This window comes from Melanerpes formicivorus, unplaced genomic scaffold (assembly GCF_026170545.1).
Source record: "Melanerpes formicivorus ecotype bairdi unplaced genomic scaffold, bMelFor1.0.p_v2 SCAF_29, whole genome shotgun sequence".
Taxonomy (NCBI): domain Eukaryota; kingdom Metazoa; phylum Chordata; class Aves; order Piciformes; family Picidae; genus Melanerpes; species Melanerpes formicivorus.
Window position 1 is genome coordinate 9401395 of NW_027142381.1, and position 18732 is coordinate 9420126.

The 18732-nt window shown below is 51.5% G+C and overlaps 1 protein-coding gene across 10 annotated transcripts in view; it reads left to right on the forward strand.

The window, feature by feature from the left end:
• Positions 1-17599, forward strand: part of MSI2 (musashi RNA binding protein 2) — a 236775-nt gene extending 219176 nt beyond the window's left edge. For 6 of the 10 annotated variants that reach the window (XM_068154934.1, XM_068154936.1, XM_068154933.1 and 3 more), the window contains 3 exons: positions 10095-10303; positions 12192-12269; positions 14973-17599. In XM_068154934.1, the coding sequence (XP_068011035.1) occupies positions 10095-10303; positions 12192-12233 (251 nt within the window). In that variant the 3' untranslated portion in view covers positions 12234-12269; positions 14973-17599. The remainder of the gene's footprint in view (positions 1-10094; positions 10304-12191; positions 12270-14972) is intronic. The other 4 variants (XM_068154937.1, XM_068154939.1, XM_068154940.1 and 1 more) reach the window with 1 other exon arrangement.
• The last annotated feature ends 1133 nt before the right edge of the window (positions 17600-18732 follow it).

Below are 18732 nucleotides of genomic sequence, written 5' to 3' on the forward strand. Positions count from 1 at the left end.
AGCTCTTCCCCCGTTTTGAGCAGAGAAATGATTAGAGAGAGCCCTGGGCTCACCCAGCATGCCCATCTTTAGACCTCGTTTGCCAGCTGGGTGGGTGGTAATGAGTGTTAGAGCCGAGTGTGCAGAGCTGGGCAGCAGGCACAGCAGCAGGGTCAGGTCCTGCGGAGCAGTCGGTTGTGTGCCAGGGAGCAGCGGGAGCGCTGCCCCGATGCAGAAATCTCTCCGTTTATCCGCCCAGGCCTGGCGTTGCACAAGGGTGAGCGCAGGACTGTGCCCTCTCCGGTGAGCAGCACTGGCTGGGGGATGCCCTGGCGTAGGGGCTGCTCTGCTGCAGAGCCAGGGCTTGAGCAAAGAGCCTGCCCCATAACCCGAGCACAGGAAGGGGCCTGAAACGGCGCCGGTGCTGCACGTTACGAGTGCTCAGCACCAAAACAGAGGGGAAGGAAACTATCCCAAGCATCTGATGTGAAGTCTGTAAAGATGAAAGCACACCCGATTGTAAAGGAATGGTAAGAACAGTTACATTGTTGGAGAGATGTGTTAGGAAGACGACCAGACAGAGTTTGCCTCTCTTCTACTTGCTCGTCTGTGTGCAGCCGGTGAGCATCCCTTGTCAGCAGGGAGGGACAGCAGAGCAGATCATGGCCAGCCCGGTGGCCACGGGGCGACTGTGGGGTGGTCAGCCCCTCCCCGGGGTGCTCAGCACCCCTAGAAAATGCCATTGGTACGGTGGAACCTCTACCACGGGCAGCAGAGGCACCTGAGTACCCCCAGGCTGACCCCTTCCAGTGCGGTGCTGGGGGGTGGGTTGCAGACAACTGGAACCGCATCCCTCCCAAACCGTTTAACTAATGGAGGGAAACGCAGCAGAGCCTTTGTAAGGTCGACATTTGTTTGTTGTTAAGGATCTAATTAGAAACATGAGAGGGAGCTGAATGGCTGCTTGCTCGGCTAATTAGCGACATGCACGAAGCCCACTTTGAACTTCAAGGACACAAAGCTATTAGCGCTTACATCAAAAATGGATTAAACTTCTGTGCTTTTATAATGATTAAAGATGAGCTGCTGGAGAGGAAATCCTTTTGTGAGGCTGTGACAAGAGCTGGCTCCCTGATTGCCGCTTCTCCAAGCGCAGCTTTGTGTGGCCTCGGCCCCGCGCGAGTGACACGGCAGCCTGGGCGCTGTGATGAGGCAATAAATATTGATTGCTCCCAAGGACCTGACAGCCGGGCCGGCAGGGCGCCGGTTTGTCCTCCTCCTATCTGCAGGGCTTAGGAAAGCTGGGCTTTGATACGCTGAACCTTGTGTCTTGTCCTCTGCACATCAGCAGCTTCCGGAGGTGGCTGTGGCTGATGCTCCGGGTCCGGTGCTGAGCAGATGCAGGAGGTGCTGAGCAGATGCAGGAGCTGCTGGCGTGCCTGTGGCACGCACGGGAGGGACGGGGTGGGGGTTGTAAAGCACCAGCTGAATTCTGAGCTTGCCCAGGCTTGGGGAGAACACCCAGCTCCTGCTCTCTGCTCATCTAACCTGGCTTAACAGTTGCTTTTTGTGTCCAAGCTGCCTGCTCAGCATCTCTGCTGGTTCCAGAGCAGATGTCCCCATGCCACACCGTGCAGAGAGGGCACTGGGGCTGTGTTGTGGGTGCCACAAGATACCAACTGCCAATGTCACCCCGAGGTGTGCAGCCCAGGGAGCTGGTGGAGTCCCCACCCCTGGAGGTGTTCAAGAAACCTGTGGCTATGGCACCTGGGGACAGGGTTTGGTGGCTGTGGTGGTGCTGGGCTGATGTTGGACTGAGTGATCCTGGAGGCCTTTTCCAACCAAAACAATTCTGTGATTCTAATAGCCTGGGCTGCTAGGAGGGGCAGGTCTGGGTGGTGTCGGTGCTGGTCCACAGCTCCACGCAGGGGCTGGGTGCTGGCAGCAGCGGGGACAGGGCTGGCAGAGCTCTCTTGTCGAGCTCTGCTCACTTCCAGCCGTAATTGCTGAGCCGGGAACCTGCTCACCCCCCACTGCTTCCTGTCGTTATTCTGCCATGTTTTGATGTGTGAAGCTGTTTCCAGAGGGGCCGTGGAGGCAGAACAACCTTTTAAAGTGTGACTGCAGCTAGAAAATAACGTACAAATAGTGCCTTGTTACAGCAGATAGCTGCTCTCAGTGTCTCTTGGCCTCATCACCACTTATTTTACTGATGAGCCCGACACTTGTGCTCTTTTTTCCCCCCCCTCTTCCCCTGTAGGGCAAATACAGCTGCAGGGGAGGGACAACTGCTGCCACTACCCAGGGCTGCCTGCCTGCTCCCCATTACAGAGCCATGTCGGGGGGGGGGACAGGGAAGGCACAAAGCGCAGAGGTTGATTTTCCAGAGTCAGGACTGAGCTGGCTGTCATAAGCAAAAGCTCTCCAGCTCTGAATAGTTGCAGAGGAGCTCTGTCTGCCACAGGCTTCTTCCAGGGAGCTGTTTGCTTTTCAAGTCAGCCTGGGAAGAGCTGGAGCGAAGTGCTGCCTGGCAGCTCCCCGCCGGAGCCGCGCTAAGTGGCACCTCTAATTGTGACGCCGGGGTTATTTGTTTTGCTGGGCTGTCTCCCACTCTCTCTTGCAGCTAGTTGGGGGCTGTTTGTTCATTGTTGCTCTCCAGGATGGCTGTGTGTTTCCAGCTCATTATTTCTGAGACGTTTTGGAGTCGCAGCATTGATCTGAATTGGAGGTGCTGCCTCAGACATGAAACAGCACTGGATGTAAAAGCTGAGCTACAAGGCAGTGAGGCTTGCCGTGGTTCAACCTGACCACAAACGAGCATGTTTGTGCCTGGAGCTGGCTGCCTTGATTGGTGTAGGGGGAAAAAAAACCAGAAAGAAGAGAATGAATTAAAAAGGCTGAATGTGAGCATTTAATTCTGTGTGTGCCTCTGCACCCCTGCAGCCTGGATGGGCGAGGGACAGCCGGCAGCGGCGACGTCTTATTTCAGCCTGGCGTTAATTTGTGCATCCAATCTCGGGTAAATCACAGCCTGGCTGTCTGTTAGCATCTCTGCAAAGCAAGGTACAAGCTCCCATTGAACACAGAGAGCATTAGCTTTGGCCAGGCTGTCTCTAATGTGGGTGCAGAGCTAGCTAATGACATTTGTAAGGCTCTAAGCACTAATGGTGTCAGATTTGCATGTGGCGCTGAGGTTCTCCTGCAGTCCATCCCGTGGCTGCTTATTTAAAGTATCAGCATCACACTGTGGCTGCTGCTCTGTTAGTCATGGGCTCTACTGCATGGCCATTAGTGCTCATGCTTCAGGACACACAGATCCCGAAGGAGAGAGGGGTGAGGTCTCCCTTGCACCAGTCACCATGGTTTTGCTGTCATGTTCTCTGCAGTGGTTGTGCCTGGGCTGCTGCAGAGGCAGCACAGCAGGCTGGAGGCTTGGTAACAGGTGATGCTCCCCCCTTGAGCATCTTCAGACCCAGCAGTAAATCCCAAGTGACTCAAATGCCTCCAGGCCGTGGTGTAGTTCCCAGTCCCAACTAGGCTCTTTGAGACCCTGCTGTGCAGCATTGCTGCACCCATGGTGGGCAGAGGGATGGGGGGTGCCAGCTCACCCCTCTGGGCTGCTGCCCAACAGCACCTCCCTGCCCTGTGCCCCCATCCCCTGCCTGTTCCCATCCCTGTCAGCAGCGTTCAGTGTCATGATATCATTTACTCCTTGGAGCTGGAGGACGATGTTTGCAGTGTGTTCCATGAATTTTTCATAGAGACAGGAAAAACAGCCTAATCTTGTGAGCTGTGAGTCTGGGTAGTGGGTAATGGCTTTGATTTAAAGCATTTTGTCTTAATGATAGTTATATTGAAAATTTCCTGCTGCTTTCAAGCACGTGTAGTTATTATCATAAACACTGATGGTAGCACTGCCTGCCAAATTGTGCGTGGCTGTTTATGGTAGATGAGAGAGTCATCCAGAAATTAGAGTGCTGCATCAACAAGTTGTCAAGAAGCTGCTCTCCACTGACAGCCACCACGGGGCCGGTCCAGCAGCCAGGAGGACCTGGGAGGGAAGAAGTGGCCGCTGCTGGGTGTAGGAAGGAGCCCTCCCCTGGAGGTGCAGGAGGAGCCTCATCAGCTGGGTCTCTGGGAGTGTTGGCTTGGTGCTGAGCTCACACATGTGTGGCTGGGGGGGTCCCAGTGTTACCCACAGATGTGTCTCTGTGGGGTGCAGGGTGGGGACGTGGGTGCCTGTGGATGAGGAGGAGCTGGGACAGGTCCAAGCAGCTCGGTTGTGGCCTCAGCTGCTCTCTCAAGTGCAAGTTGTATTTCTGGCTGTGATGAGGGGCTCTGTATCTCAGCCTGAAGCACCCTGCCTCATCCCCCAGAGGAGATCATGCAGTGGTTTCTGTCAAACCTGAGCTCCTTGTTGCCTGTGCAGTGTGGCTGAGAAGGCTGCCACTGGTGTCTTTAACTGCATTGTGCACCCTTCTGCATCTCCTCCAGCTGATGTTTGCTGTGTGTTGAACCACAGCAAAAGCAGAGTAGGTAATCGAGAGGCCACTGCCTCCCCCCACAGTGGTGGTTAAGTCTTTGGGGTTTGATGCTGTAGAAGGGAGGTGGTCACCAAAGGCTCAGTATGGGTTGTGTGTGGGGACAGTGAGCCCCAGGCAGTGCCTTACACCTCAGGATGCATTTCACCTGGTTTGTTTCCTTTGAAGTACAACAAACTTCAGAGGTCCTGGAGGGTGTTTTGGAATCACATCTCACTGCGGACACTGAGGGGCTGCCCACCAGCCCCACACCCTGCACATTCCCCTTGTAGGCCACTGATGTCAACACCCTGACATTTCTCCTTGTCCCCCACTCTTTCCCTTCCTCACTCATGGCTGAAGGGAGTTTATCTGGGTGGGATTTCAGTGCCTGGGCTGTGGAGCTGTACCCCAGTGCCCTCTGGGCCCCCGCGGCGCTGGGATCCTGGCTGGCGTAACACCACCGCTGGCTAAGGCAAATGTCATCCTGAATCCTGACTTAGCAATTCCTCCAGAGTTCATGGCAAGCCAGTTTATCTTGCAGTGCTGACCTTTGCTGTTGGAGGCGGATTAGAGCACGAGCAGGGGCTGTGTTAACATGGCAGGCTGCAGGAGAAGGCACTTGATAAGCGAGCTCCAGCCCTGCTCCCAGCAGAGCTCTTCCAGCCTCCCTTCTCTGCATGATCCTGGGCTGCCAGGTGCATTTCAGGCTCCAGCTCTCAGCTCCTTGACATAAATCAGTTGCTGTCCAAACACTGCATGGAGAAGCATCTCAGGCACGTGTGGCAGCTCTGCTAAAGGAGGCCCAGGTGAGCCAGCAGTGGAATGGCCTGGGAATAGCCTGGCTGCTGAAGCACTCCCTTGAGTTCATGGATGCTTCTTAAAAGTCTCTCCCAAATCAGCTTTATTTCAGCAGAAAGGCTGTCAGTAGATCCTGTCAGTAGATCCTTCTTTGAGGAGGCACAGCATGGGTAGAGGAGAAGAGTGCAGTGAACGTGCGTGGCTGCACCAAACGTGGCCCCAGGACGAGGCCCCAGGGGCAGGGAAGTGGAGCAGCCCCTGGCTTGTGCTGTAGCAGAGCTGACCCCTGTGAGCACTGAGCACTGGCAGTGCTTTGTGGCAGGGCACCAAGTCTGAGCTCCTTTTATCCATTTCCAGCCTTGTCAGCAGGGACATTTCTCTTCCCATCACCTCTGGGAGCTGGGGGCAGCATGGGTGTTGGTCGTGGTCCTCCCAGCCCTCCCTTCAGACAGGGTCCAGCTCCTGCTGTGCACAGCAGATCTAAATTCCACCAGCACCAAACACTTTGCATTTAGAGAAAGCCTCTTCTGGGGCTGCTTTATGAACCCACATTTGCTTCAGTGTCTTGTGCTCCATCTTGCTTTCCCTCTTCACTTTTCAGTGCTCCCCAGGCTGCCACAGCAGTGGGCAGGGTAGAGCCTGAGGCTCTCCAAAGCCTGTCCCTCTGGCCCCCAGGCACACCTTGGCTTACTGATCAAAATTCACAGGCTCAGAGCCCTTTCTGTAAGGAGACCTCAGCAAATTCCAAGTGCAGCAAACGAGATTAAACTTCCTTGTTCCCAGCACTGCCTCAGCTCTTGGCTGCTGGCTCTTCATCTCCACAGGCACAGGAAGGAGCTTCTGTAGCCCAAAGGATGGGGGATCATTGGGGCTGAAGAAGATAAGAATTGGTTAGCTGTGACTTACAGACACATCTAATCTTTTCCACATCTCTCTTGACCTTGATCTGTCACAGGACTTCCTGGTGACACCTGGGATTGCAAATTATGCAGAGGAAAAAAACAACCTTTGAGTTGGAGACACTCAGCTGCAGCCTCAGAGCTGTGCAAAGGTCTGGTGCAGGATGGTTTCCTGTGTAATTGGTTGGCAAATAGGACCTGAACCTTTCAGAGCCTGTTGGAAATGGGTACTTTGACTGCCAGGACTTGCTGAGTGCTGCTGGTCCTTGGAAGGGGAGGAGATGGCCCTGCCAACCCCCAAGGCAATGTTGAATCAGTCTGATGAGTCCCCCCAGCAAAGCAGAGTCAGGAGGTACTTGGATAGCTCAGCCAGTACCTCTGCTGGGAGCAGGCAACAGCTCAGGCATCAAGGCATGGCCAGAGGTTCCCTCACATCTGGGACAGCACAGGTCCCTGATGGTTCCTCAGAGACATGGTTCCAAGCTTCTGCTCTTCATTATTTCCTGTTCCAACCACAGGATGTTGAGGAAAGTCTCAGATTGCTCCCAGCCTGCAAGGGATCAATCCTGATGCTCTGGGACTCCTGCAGCTCCCAGCAGCCCTGGCTCTTGGACAGCTTCTGCCTCCTCCAGCAGCTGAGCTGACGTTGGGAACTTTGTCATAACGCTTCCTGTCTCCAAAGAGTCTGAAGGTTTCTTTGAGGACTGAAGCAGTATCTGGAGGATTTGGGGTTGGTGTTTTTGATTCTTCATTTTAGTCTCTCATTGCTGCAGGTTTGTGCAGAACAAATTTGTTTGCAGGTTGTTTCTTACCAGCAGCCATCACGTTTTGTGTGCTGGGAAAGTTGTTGAAGGCCCCTTTGCTGTTGTTTCAAAGTGCCTCTGGCTGCAGCTGAGCTTATGTGCAGAAGACAAATATTTAGCAGCTCACCATGGCTGGGTGCATCCTTAAAATCCATCTGTCTGAGGAGTGCTTGGAATTCTGAGAGCTTAGAGATGTAAATGAGAGGCTGGGGTAGGATGTCTGGGGACAGAGCATCTCTCTCTGGCTGCTCCGTTTGCTCTTCTTTTGATGAGGTTTCAGGACATGGCAGAGCATGGCCCCTTGTCACCTATGCACAGTCCTCTGGACTAAACAGGTTGCCCAAGGAGGTCATGGGTGGCCCTGGAGGTGTTCAGGGCCAGGCTGGATGAGGCCTTGAGCAGCCTGGGCTAGTGGGAAGTCTCCCTACCCATGGCAGGGGGGCTGGAACTGGATGATCTTTAAGGTCCTCTCTGAGCCAAACCATTCTATGAATCTATGACTCCTTTGGGATAATGCCAGAGGAGTGTCCCTGGGGCTGCCCTGCTGTGTGTCCATCTGGTCCATCAGCCACAGCTCCCCCGTGGCTCCTGGGCACGTGGCATGTGCTGCTGCTCCCCGTGGCGGCCACGGCACTGGGTGGCTTTGGGCACCGCCTGGGCAGTTGGCTGGGGCCGAGGCTGGTCCCTGCTCCTGGCCCCGAGGCAGTGATGGTGCAAAGGGCTCTGCTGGTGCCGCTGGGGGGGTTGCAGGAGGGTTTTGCTGGCAGGATCCCCCCGGCTCTGCCTGCCGTGTCCCTCCGCCGTGCTCCTGCCGCCGCTCGGAGCGGCCAACTGGGCTTTCTGTGTGACTTGGCAGGAAAATTCCCATCCCCTTTATTGAACCAGAAGGAAGAAAAGGGGGGGAAAGAGAGTGCTAGCTTATAGTAATAAAGGGCTTTTGAACATCTCAGCTGGATATTTCTCTTCACGAGCGAGAAGGCCAAATGTTATCTTGACATTTAATCTTTAATAATAAAGCAGGCGCTTTGTTTGCCAGCGCATTCCAAAAGCTGTTTACTCTCTCATGCCTTATTTCTTTTAACTTGCTAGCTTAGATGTCCTACTTACCCTGCCCTGCTGCCAGCCCAGAGCTGCATTAAATCATTTCTTTGGTGAAATCCACTTTCCAGCCATTGCAGGGCCAGCAGCTGCGGGGCTGACTGGGGTTTTCTGACCAGTTCATTCCTTCCTTTGACAAAGGGAGACCTCCTGGGAAGGTGACACAGGGGGAAGGGGCCAGGGCAGGAGAGGTGGTGGCCCAGCTTCAAACCTGGGCTGAGTCAACCCCAGCCCACATGAGGTGCTGCCAAAGCCTTCCCTCGGGCTGCTCTTGTTGGGGGAGCAGGGCTTTCTCCTGGGCTGGTGTCCATCCCTTCGGCTGGGCAGTGTGGCTCTGCCCTGCGGGCTGGCAGCTGAGGGTACTGCAGGCTGTCAAACTTGGCAAACCCTTTTAGTGCTTGATGAAGATGTGTAGGAGGTAGCAGCCAGAGGAAAAGGCTGAAGGGATCTCAGTGCAGCCTCAGCCATGGAGGAGATGGGATCAGCCACGGGGTGGGTGCCTGCTTGTCCTGGCACCTGCTGCTGCCAGGGGAGGCTGTGGTGTTGGTCACCGTGTCCAGGCTGGGCCCATCCCCGGGTGTGTGTCCAGCAGCCTGTTCAGCCTGGGAGGCTCAGGGTTGGCTGTTAGCTGTCTGCAGTGCCTGCCCACGGTGGGGTGTGAGGTGGTAGCTGGTGTGGGCAGGGAAGGCTCCGTGTGCTCCCAAACGACCTTGCAAGGACCATCCAGGGGTAGCTCCAGCTTCCCGCAAGCCATCTCCATCCAGCTCCTCCTCCCTGTCCGCTGACTTTTCTTTCGCATTGCAACTTCTTCCTCATGAATTTTGCATCCAAGAGCAACTGTGAGAGATGCCAGAAGCCTGCTCATCTAACATGCTTTGATACCTAAATTTATTCTTTAGTACCATTCTTATTTACATTGTTTTTCTGTCTCTAAGTAAATAAACATATATCTCTATAATGAAGGGAGGGAACACAACCCAAACCCCACCACTAAAATTCTCTTGTCCTTCCACCCCGGGAGGTGAGTTGCCACACACCCTCTGGGATTCTTTCTTTCTTTTATTTTTTGCTTTTGATCTTTATTATTTCTTTGTTTCATTTTGGTTGATGTCCCAAGCCTGGGTTTGGAGGCGAAGGTAGAGCTCCGCTCTCCAAATCAAAAGGGGTAAATAAAAACCAACACCAACAACAAAACCTTAAAGTCCTCAATAAAAACTCCCCCTCCACGCCCCCCCCCCCCACACCTTCTCCTTGGTCATCTCAAACCCAAAAACTAAATCCAAACTGTTCCATTCCATACCATCTCAAGAAAAAAACCAACCCCCCCAAACCCAAGTAACTCTTGAGGCTATTTCTCCAGCTGACCGATTTCGAAGGGCGGGGCTTTTTTTTTTGTCCAAAAGCATCGAATGGATCCAAAACCAGAACCAAAAACCCAAAACCCAAAACCAATGATTTTCCATTGAGAAGTGATTTGCTGTCGAGATTCTAATATCAATATTACCACAATGTGTAGTCTCAAACTTAGTTCCTTTGTAGTTTGCATGGGATGTGAATGCTGTCTCGGCGTGCCCAGACCTAGAGAACTTTGTTACTACTGCATGAGCATCAAGTCAGATGTTGAGAAATACTGATGGTATCTCGTGGTAATTTGGTGGAACTGAGCACCTCCAGTCTCTGGTTGCAGTAGTGTGGTGAATGATTGTTCTTTTCTTATGTTTCCTTTCCTTTCTTTTCTTTTCTTTTCATTTTTTTTTTCCCTTTTATTGGTTTGGTTTTTTTGATATATATCCATATATATATATATATATTTTGGAGCTCTAAGCTTCGTAGTAGTCCGGGCTGACTCTTCTCCAGTACTTGCTCTCCTTTCGCATGGCCTTGGTTAAGTGTTAGAAGTTGGGCCTAGGCTGTTGATTCTGGTGTTTGGCTTTGTACTACCGGTGCATGCCCGGCGTCTGGCCTCATACCCAGCTTTATTCTCTGCACACCAGTCTTGAATAGCTACAGTGCTCAACCGAATTTTGGCGCACCCGCTTCCCCGGCAGGCTCCAACCCAGCCCGACCCGGAGGCTTCCCCGGGGCCAACAGCCCAGGGCCCGTGGCGGATCTCTACGGCACGGCCAGCCAGGACTCCGCCGTGGGTAACTACATAAGCGCCGCCAGCCCCCAGCCGGCCTCCGGCTTCGGCCACGGCATTGCCGTAAGTACCGGGCCCGGGCGCCCCCCGCGCGGCTCGGGGGTGGGCGGAGGGCGGGGGGGGTCTGTCCGTGGCCCCGGGGGGGTTGTGTTGGTTCCTTGGCTGGCTGAGACCTGATGGCGAGCGCAGCGCCTTGCCATAACCTGCTACAGCCCTGCCCAGCCCCCTGCAGCTGCCAGCTACCGGCTGGCCTGGAAGAGCTCCTCGGGGGCCTTGCGAGTCCAAACCTGGCACACTGCAAAAGGAGATGTTGAGTGGTTATGGGGCTTGAAGGACCAGGAACAACCCCTTCCTGGAGGCCAGGCTGGATGAGGCCTTGAGCAACCTGGGCTGGTGGAGGTGTCCCTGCCCGTGGCAGGGGGTGGGAACTGGGCGATCTTTAAGGTCCCTTCCAACCCAACCATTCTATGGATCTGTGAATCCCTGCTGGTCCTGCTCAGTGCACAGGGCTTGGACCAGATGACCTGGAAAGGTCCTTTCCAGCCCAAGACATTGTACAACTCTACATGGCTTTATCTCCACCCAACCACCTGTCCCAGCTGATGCTTCCATTTGTGGCTAACACACTTGTCCCAGATCCCACCTCAGTGAGCAAAAAGGGGCTCATTAATTTGTCCAGCAGGACCCCAGGATTGCCCACAGCCACCATGGCAAGGGGATGATTGTCCTGCCTGTCCCATTCCCCATCCCTGTAACCACAGCATCCCTGTGGACCAGGGTTGGAGGCTGACATTTGCTTGATCTCCTGGGTCACTTCCAGCACCAGTGAGAGTCCTTCAGACCTGCAGGTTATGAGCAAGTCGCTTCCGTGTGGCTGTCAGGTCCCCAGCAGAGCTCCTGGCACAGCTCTGCAGCCTCACTAATGATGGGCCCTGGGGATTTGCTTCCCGAAGCTGCATGCTGGTGTGGAGCTGGCGCTGGTTTACCTCTGTGTGTTAGCATGAATGTGGTCACACCTCTCTGGTGGCTGTCAGTCTCTCAAAGGACACTTCAAGTCCTTCCCCTTTTCCTAGTGAAACTATGAGATTTTTTTTTTTCCTCTCACACCATGAATGTGGCAAAGTGCAGAGGCCTCCCCCAGGACCCCTCAGACCCAGCAGAGAGTTTCAGTCTCTGACTGAAGTGGCTGAGTGGGGAGAGCGGTGCAGACAAAGCTGCTGAGACGGTGTCACTGCTATTGCATAAGCAAGCAGTGCCCTAAAAGACAAAAACCCACTGCCTGGGTTTGTGCTCCAATCCCATCCCGGTCCTGCCTCTCCTGAGGTCACAGCAGGGCCCTGGCAGTCCCTTTGGATCAATTCTGGTACCAAATGTGGGATATTACTGCTCTGCTAAGAGCAGCAGCACCTTAAACGGCCATCTCGCACCGCTCATCACACCTCTGCTTTCCATTTTGCACCTCAAGCACAGGACCTGCTTGTTCCTGAGAGCTTGGGCACTCTGCCTCAGCAGCAGCCTGGTTTTTCAAGGACCAGGACACGAGGTGCAAGCCTGGGATTTGTCTGCACTAACAGGTCTCCAACAAACCATTTTGTATTTGCCTTGCAGATTGGCAGCCTCTTCATTTCCCCCCCAATAACTGCAAACAACCCCCTAGCTTCCCCCCCCCCCCCACCCCCATCCATATTTCTTTAACCCTCTCCATTTACTAACTAAGGGAAAACCCAAAGCTGATTTTTGCCAACTGGGGGAATGAGGAGATTATGGTCTTGGAAAGGTAACCCTAGGGTGGAGCTCACCCAAGCCCCGGGTGAGCAGGAGAGCTCTTGGAAATACCTGTTCATGCTGGCAACAGAGTCTTTCAAGTCCTTTGATAATTTCTTGCCAAAATGAATGACCTTCTGTTCCCCTCTCACCAGCACTGATGACCTTAACAATTGTGCAATTTTAGGGCCCTTTGATTGCCACGGCTTTTACAAATGGATACCATTGAAACGTTACACATGGGTGGCTGCCATCTCACTTGGAGGTATTACAGCATATCCCATTTGTACTTTGTGCTAAGCTCCCATCTCCCCCTATATTTACTTTCAATGAATGATATTTCTTTTTTTTACCTTCATTTCCTCTTTCCTTGGCCTTTAATCATTCCTTTCTGTGATTCATGTTGATTGGAATCAATCTCACAGGTTGGAAACTGGAAGGCAGATCAGGGAGCTAAGCCCCCTGGAAAAACAGCCCGTTTTGACAGGCCTGACGTTGAGGGCAGGTTGGACTCCATGAGCTTTGAGGTCTCTTCCAACCTTAGTGAGACTGTGATTTGGAGAGCCAGACCCAGCCCTCCCCAGTCCCAGGAGCCTGCGAGTGGATGACCAGTGGCCAGCAGAGAGCATCCTGGTGGCCATTAGGGATGTGCCTCCCAGGCGCTGGTCGGAGAGCAGAGGAGGCCCAGTGCTTTGTTCCTGAGAGCCATCGCTCTTCACGAAGTGCTGTGCCCAATGTGCCAGCTGAAAAGATAACTCTGTAACCATAGAGCAATTAGCAAGATTCAAAAAAGATTAGACCTCAGCAAATTAAATTAAAGACATTACCTGAGCAATGCCTCCCTGGATCGCTGCCAGTTTCCTACCCTTTGAACTAAGCTCAAGTTAATTAAATGTTTAATTTTTATTATCTTTTTATATATATTATTATAAATTTTTTTGGCCTTTGGCATGCTCATCTTTGCAAACAAATATCCTCCTTACACCACCAAGAGCAGAGGAGATTAGGAAACCAGGAGTTCCCCCCCCATCCCCGGGTACCTCAGCACAGGTTCACCCCTGGAGCTCCCAGGGCTGTGTGCTGGAGGTGGCAGCTTTGGGCTCTCTGCCTCTTGCCCAGCACAGCCTGGGCAGTGGCACACCTTCAGTGGGCAGAATCCCTGCAGGAAGGTAGAGTCACAGTTAGCCAGGGGGCTGGGCACTGTGGGATATGTTTGGAGGCTTTAAATTAGGTAAAAATAGATTTTGGCTAATTAGTAGGGAGCGGGGGGGGGGGGGGGGGGGTCTGCTTGCCCTCCATACCCACAGGCACCCGAGAGCACCTACAGTTGTCCCAGCCAGCCAGCGGCATGGGGAGGAACAGAAGTGGCACAAGCACTCCTGCCTCGACCCCTGTTCTTATTTGCACCTAGCAGTAGTGTGGTCACAGATCAATGTCTCAGAGCCCTCCAGGGGTGCTGGGCTGGCAGCCTCTGTAATCAGGAGGTGGCACAGAACAGGGCTGGAGCCCAAAGCCAAGCGGCGTAGCTCACACCTGGAACGCGGCCGTGGAGGCAGCAGGGCTCAGATCCAGGGCTCAGATTCATGGCCTGTCAGCACTGCACACTCAGCACCACACATCACACTGCGGCCATCCTTCACTGGCCAGTAGCAAGGCTCAAATCAGTAATGACTTAAAAACACAAAGTGCTTTTACTGTTGCTCATGACTAATTAAAACAGATCTTCTGAGGAGCAAATGAGCCTCGGTGGTAATTCCTCAAGGACCACTAAGTTTGAAATTTTTATTGCAGCAGCACATCCTGAGCTGCCTGGTCCCTCACCCATCCCCACTGCCTGGGGCAGGATGAGGCCGTAGGGGATGGACTCAGCCAAGCCACAGGTCCCTGGAGCAGACACTGGCTGCAGGGGGTGAGCTTGGCCAAGCCGCAGGTCCCCCGGGTAGGGGTTGTGTGTAGGAGATGAGTGTGGCCAAGCTGTGGGTCCTTGGTTCAGGGCCTGTCCATTCCCACAGACCCATGGCTGTTGCTGGAACCTCATCCTGGGTACGTCTGGTTGGCTTTTGTAGGTCACCCCCAGAGATGTGCGACCTCACTGCAGAGCCAGTCCCCTCCTATTTATTTCCATGTCAGCCTTAAGCACTGGCAGGAGCAGGGCACTGGAAGCTGAAGCCTCTGTCCTCTAAATCCCTGCAGGAGTTGTTACCTTTCGAGCGCTTCAGCCCTCAGAGGAAAGTTGTTTGGCTGCAGCTGTGTAAATGCCTGGCGTAACCGATGCCTGAGGAGCAGTTTCTGTCCTGCTGATACATCAAGTCACATTTTATTGTTCCTAATCTAGACCAGCACAGAGCTAACCCCAGCCTGAAGTCCAGGCTTAGCTGGCAGGTGGCTTTCCAGAGGGATGGAGCTGGAATGGAAGAGCAAGAGATTCATGAAATACACCTGCCCATGGGGACAGTCCCAGGAGGCTCCAGGGAGGCCTTAGAGCAGCTGCATTTCAGTGTCTGGAGAGGGCTGCAGGCAGCCTGGGAGGGACTGTTCAGAAGGGCTGTGGGGTTTGAAGCTGGAGCAGGGCAGAGTTAGGTTGGACATCGGGAGGAAGTTCTGCACAGGGAGGGTGGTGAGACACTGGCACAGGCTGCCCAGGGAGGTGGTTGAGGCTCCATTCCTGGGGACATTCAGCATCAGCCTGGCTGTGTCCCTGGGCAGCCTGCTCTAGCTGGAGGTGTCCCTGCTGAGTGCAGGGGGGTTGGACAAGATGACCTTGGAGGGTCCCTTCCAATTTAATGCAATCTGTGCAGCTGTGAACTCCGCTGCGTTTCAGCAGGGTCGCTGCGGATCGCCCCGGGTGTGGCTCCGAGCAGGCTGCAGCTTTGCAACCACTTTGGCGGGGGGAGGGGTTGTTAAACCTCTCAATTAACCTCAATTAACACTGCCTCTCCTCCGTCTCCTGTGCCTGCCCTCCCCGCAGAGTCTCTCTGGATGTCCGGGCAAGACGGGGCGAAGTTTCTGAAGGGGCCCAGGTGTGGGTGATCTGATCAGACTTTGAGCACTACATCAACATCAGCGCTAAGGCAAACAAAAACCCGAGGTGGCACTCGACGGACTTCGGTTGTTTCAAAAACAAAATCTCTCTCATCATCTCATGAATCTGCTGTACTATAAAAACAACAGCTTTTAAAAGTATGTATATAAAACCCATTTCTTGGTCGTTTTATTTTCTCGATGGGTTCCCTTCCCCCCCTCCCCTCCCCTCCCCTGCCCAGCCCTTTCCCCTCTCTTTTTAAGACCTCTCCGAACCGCATTTTTTGGTAGCGTTTTGCCATAGTCTCGTAGCCGCCGGGTAGTTGGCATTCTTTGTGTATCTAGCAGGAGCCTAACCATAGCCTAACTGTTTATATTAAGGGGTTTCTTTTCTTTGTTGGTTTGTTTTCCTTCCCCACCTCCCCTCCCTCTCCCTTCTGTTTTCCGTAGTCGTTGTTGCTTAAAGGATGCTGAGATGGTGACAGGAGTCTCAGCCGCGGGTGCCGGCTCTGGGGGAGCAGAGCCAGGCGCAGCTCTGCTCCCGGGGTGGCCTTGCAGGGCGCGGGGGGGGGCAGGGGGGAGCAGCAGGTTTCTCTGGCCCTTCGCTGTTCGTGTTTTGTTTGTGGTGTCTTCGTTAACCTAATTCTCTCTATTTTGGGCAATAAGGCAAGGACTACAAACTTTTTGTGCGTCCTTTTTTTCTATAAGTGCTTTTTTTTGGTGTTGAAGAGGCGATCTAAAGGATTTTTGAACTTGTGACTTCTGAGAAAAAAAAAAAAAAGAAAACAAAAAAAAGAGAATAATAATAATAAATAATAATAATAATAATAAAGATACTGTAAATACAATTCCATTAACTACATAGAAACTATTAAGAAAGAGAAATACAAACCTATTTTTGTGATGGAGTCAGCCTGAGGCAGTTTTCTCTAGGGAAAGAAGACAAAATTACTGATCCCAAGGAAAGGGAAGTGGTGGAACTGGGGCGGACTGCCGGAGCTGGCCGCGGGGCTTAGGTGATGCTCACAGACCGTTGGCTTGCTGTGTAAGGCATGGCGAGGACCTTCCAGCTCTCCCAGCCCCATCCCAGCATCCTGGCTCTCAGATGTGCACACAGCTGACACAGGAAGGCTCGAGGGGTTCCTTTGCTTAATTCCCAACCTGCCATCCCCGAGCCCGGCGAAGGAGCTGCGACTGTCCCAGCGGAGGCGTTGCCGGTTCAAGGCGCACCTCTACCGCCTGTGCTTTGGCCTTGGGTTGGGGGTTTTTTGGTGGCTTTTTTGGGGTGTTTTTTTAATGCTTTGGGTTAGCTGTTGTTGTTTTAAACTAGGATCAACTCGCTGCCCAGCCGTTTCAGCAGCTCCTCCTGGGGCCGGGGCAGGTGAGGACCTCTCCTCACGCCCTTCCCACCGCCGGCAGGGCAGCTGGGAAGCTGGCGTGGTTACCACCTTGCGTTCTCCATCACTTCCTCTGTTCACAGATTAGGGGGAAATGAACTTTGATTTTTGGCTTGCTTAGATTTATTGGGTGTTTTTTTTTTTTTCCTTTTAATTTTAATTTAATTTTTTGTTTTTTTCTTTTTAATTTGGGAATACCTCAGTGCTCCAAGTTTCACCCTAGAAGATTTTAATTTATTGTAGCTGTAAACAAGGACTTAAAATGAAAACAAAACACACACACACACAAAAAAAAAAAAAAAGATGAAAAAAAAGGGGAAAAAAAAAGGAAAAAAAAAAAAGAGGAAAAAAAAAGAGAAAAAGAGAAAAAAAAGGAAAAAATATAAAAAAAAGAAAAGAAAGTGTAAAAAAATGAAAATAATAAAAAAACCAAACATCATTGCACTGTGACTGGTAGGGGAAAAACTGACAGTTTCCTATTTGCACATGTTTAATCTTTGGCTGTCCTCTATGTGGCCCTCTGTCGGGGGAGGCAACTTTAATGAAGGATATTTTTTAAGTTAATTTTTTTAAGGCCTTTTAGGGGCAAACAGGGGCCCTGCAACAGCAGCCTGCAGGAGTACCACAGGGTGGGTGGCGCTGGAGGAACCTTGAAGCTGCAGCTTGGCTTTGGGCTCCTGGGGGTTTGTTTTTCTACAGGGCGACGCTGACGAGTTTGAGTCGTATTTTTTTAGATTGTTAGGTTTATAAATTTGGTAACTTTAGGTACAGGCAAGTGCAAGACACTGAATGAGAACATTTGTTAACAAAAATAAGCAAAACACAGAGCTGCTGCACTCCTATTTTTGTAACTCTTACTAACGAGTAGACTTAACGTAGGCCTTCACTAGACAAAGGTAGAGCAAGGCATCGTGAGCAGAAGCAAGGCACCAGGCAGGGAGGCAAGGATCAAACAGCAAACCTGGGGGCTTGGGGGAGGTTATTTTCTCCTTTTTCTTATTTTTCTTCTTCTTTTTTTTCTCCTTGATTTTTTGCTGGTTTTTTTTTCCCTGCCCCTCCTAAAAAACAAAGCTGATCTTTCGAGTCCGGTTTCGCTTCGTTTCTGAGCAACCCGGGTTTAAAAAACCCTAATGCTGGACTCGTTCTGAGACTTGGTCAAGTCATTGACAAAAAGAAAGGGGGGAAAAAAAAAAGGGGGGGGGGGGGGAATATTAAAATGGTTTTTAAAATAATAATTAAAAGGGGAAAAAAAAAAAAAAGAAGAAGAAAGAAAGGAAAAAGACAAAGGCCAAACCCAAACTCCCTGCGATCCCCCACGTGCCGACAGGGAATTCTCTATGGCTGTTGTGTGTGGGTGTTGATGATGTACTGTAACTACCAGTTGGGTTTTCCTCTCCATTCCCTGGCACCTCATAGAAGATTCTTTGTTGCTGATTGTTGTCTGTTTATAGTGTACAAAAAAAAAACCAACCCACCCCAATGGCTTCTCTTGTACCAGTGCTGTCCTGATGCTTAACGTAGTGACTCTTACTCCCCTCTGCCCTGCTTCCTCTCTTCCTCTTCTAGTACATATTGGTAGGTGTATCGTAATTAAGGTTAAAACTTAGCTGTAGTTACTCAGATTTAGGACCAGTAAGGATAGAACTTTCTCTTATTTAACTATTAGAAAAAAAAGGAAAAAAATAAAAACAAACAAAAAAGTTAAAAATTTTGGGAAGGTTTCCTTTGGTTTTGTTGATTTTTCTTTCCTCTTTCAGTTCTGCTCTTTCCTCTTTCAGTTCAGTTCTGTTCTGTTTCAGTTCTTTCCTCTTTCAGTTCTTCCTTTCCTCTTTCAGTTCTATCCTCTTTCAGTTCTTTCCTTTCCTCTTTCAGTTCTTTTCTTTCCTCTTTCAGTTCTTTCCTTTCCTCTTTCAGTTCTTTCCTTTCCTCTTTTAGTTCTTTTCTTTCCTCTTTCAGTTCTTTTCTTTCCTCTTTTAGTTCTTTTCTTTCCTCTTTCAGTTCTTTCTTTTCTCTTTCAGTTCTGTCCTCTTTCAGTTCTTTTCTTTCCTCTTTCAGTTCTTTTCTTTCCTCTTTTAGTTCTTTTCTTTCCTCTTTCAGTTCTTTCTTTTCTCTTTCATTTCTTTCCTTCTTTCAGTTCTGTTCTTTCCTTCTTTCAGTTCTTTTCTTTCCTTTTTCAGTTCTTTTCTTTCCTTTTTCAGTTCTTTTCTTTCCTCTTTCAGTTCTTTCTTTTCTCTTTCAGTTCTTTCCTTCTTTCAGTTCTTTCCTTCTTTCAGTTCTTTTCTTTCCTCTTTCAGTTCTTTCCTCTTTCAG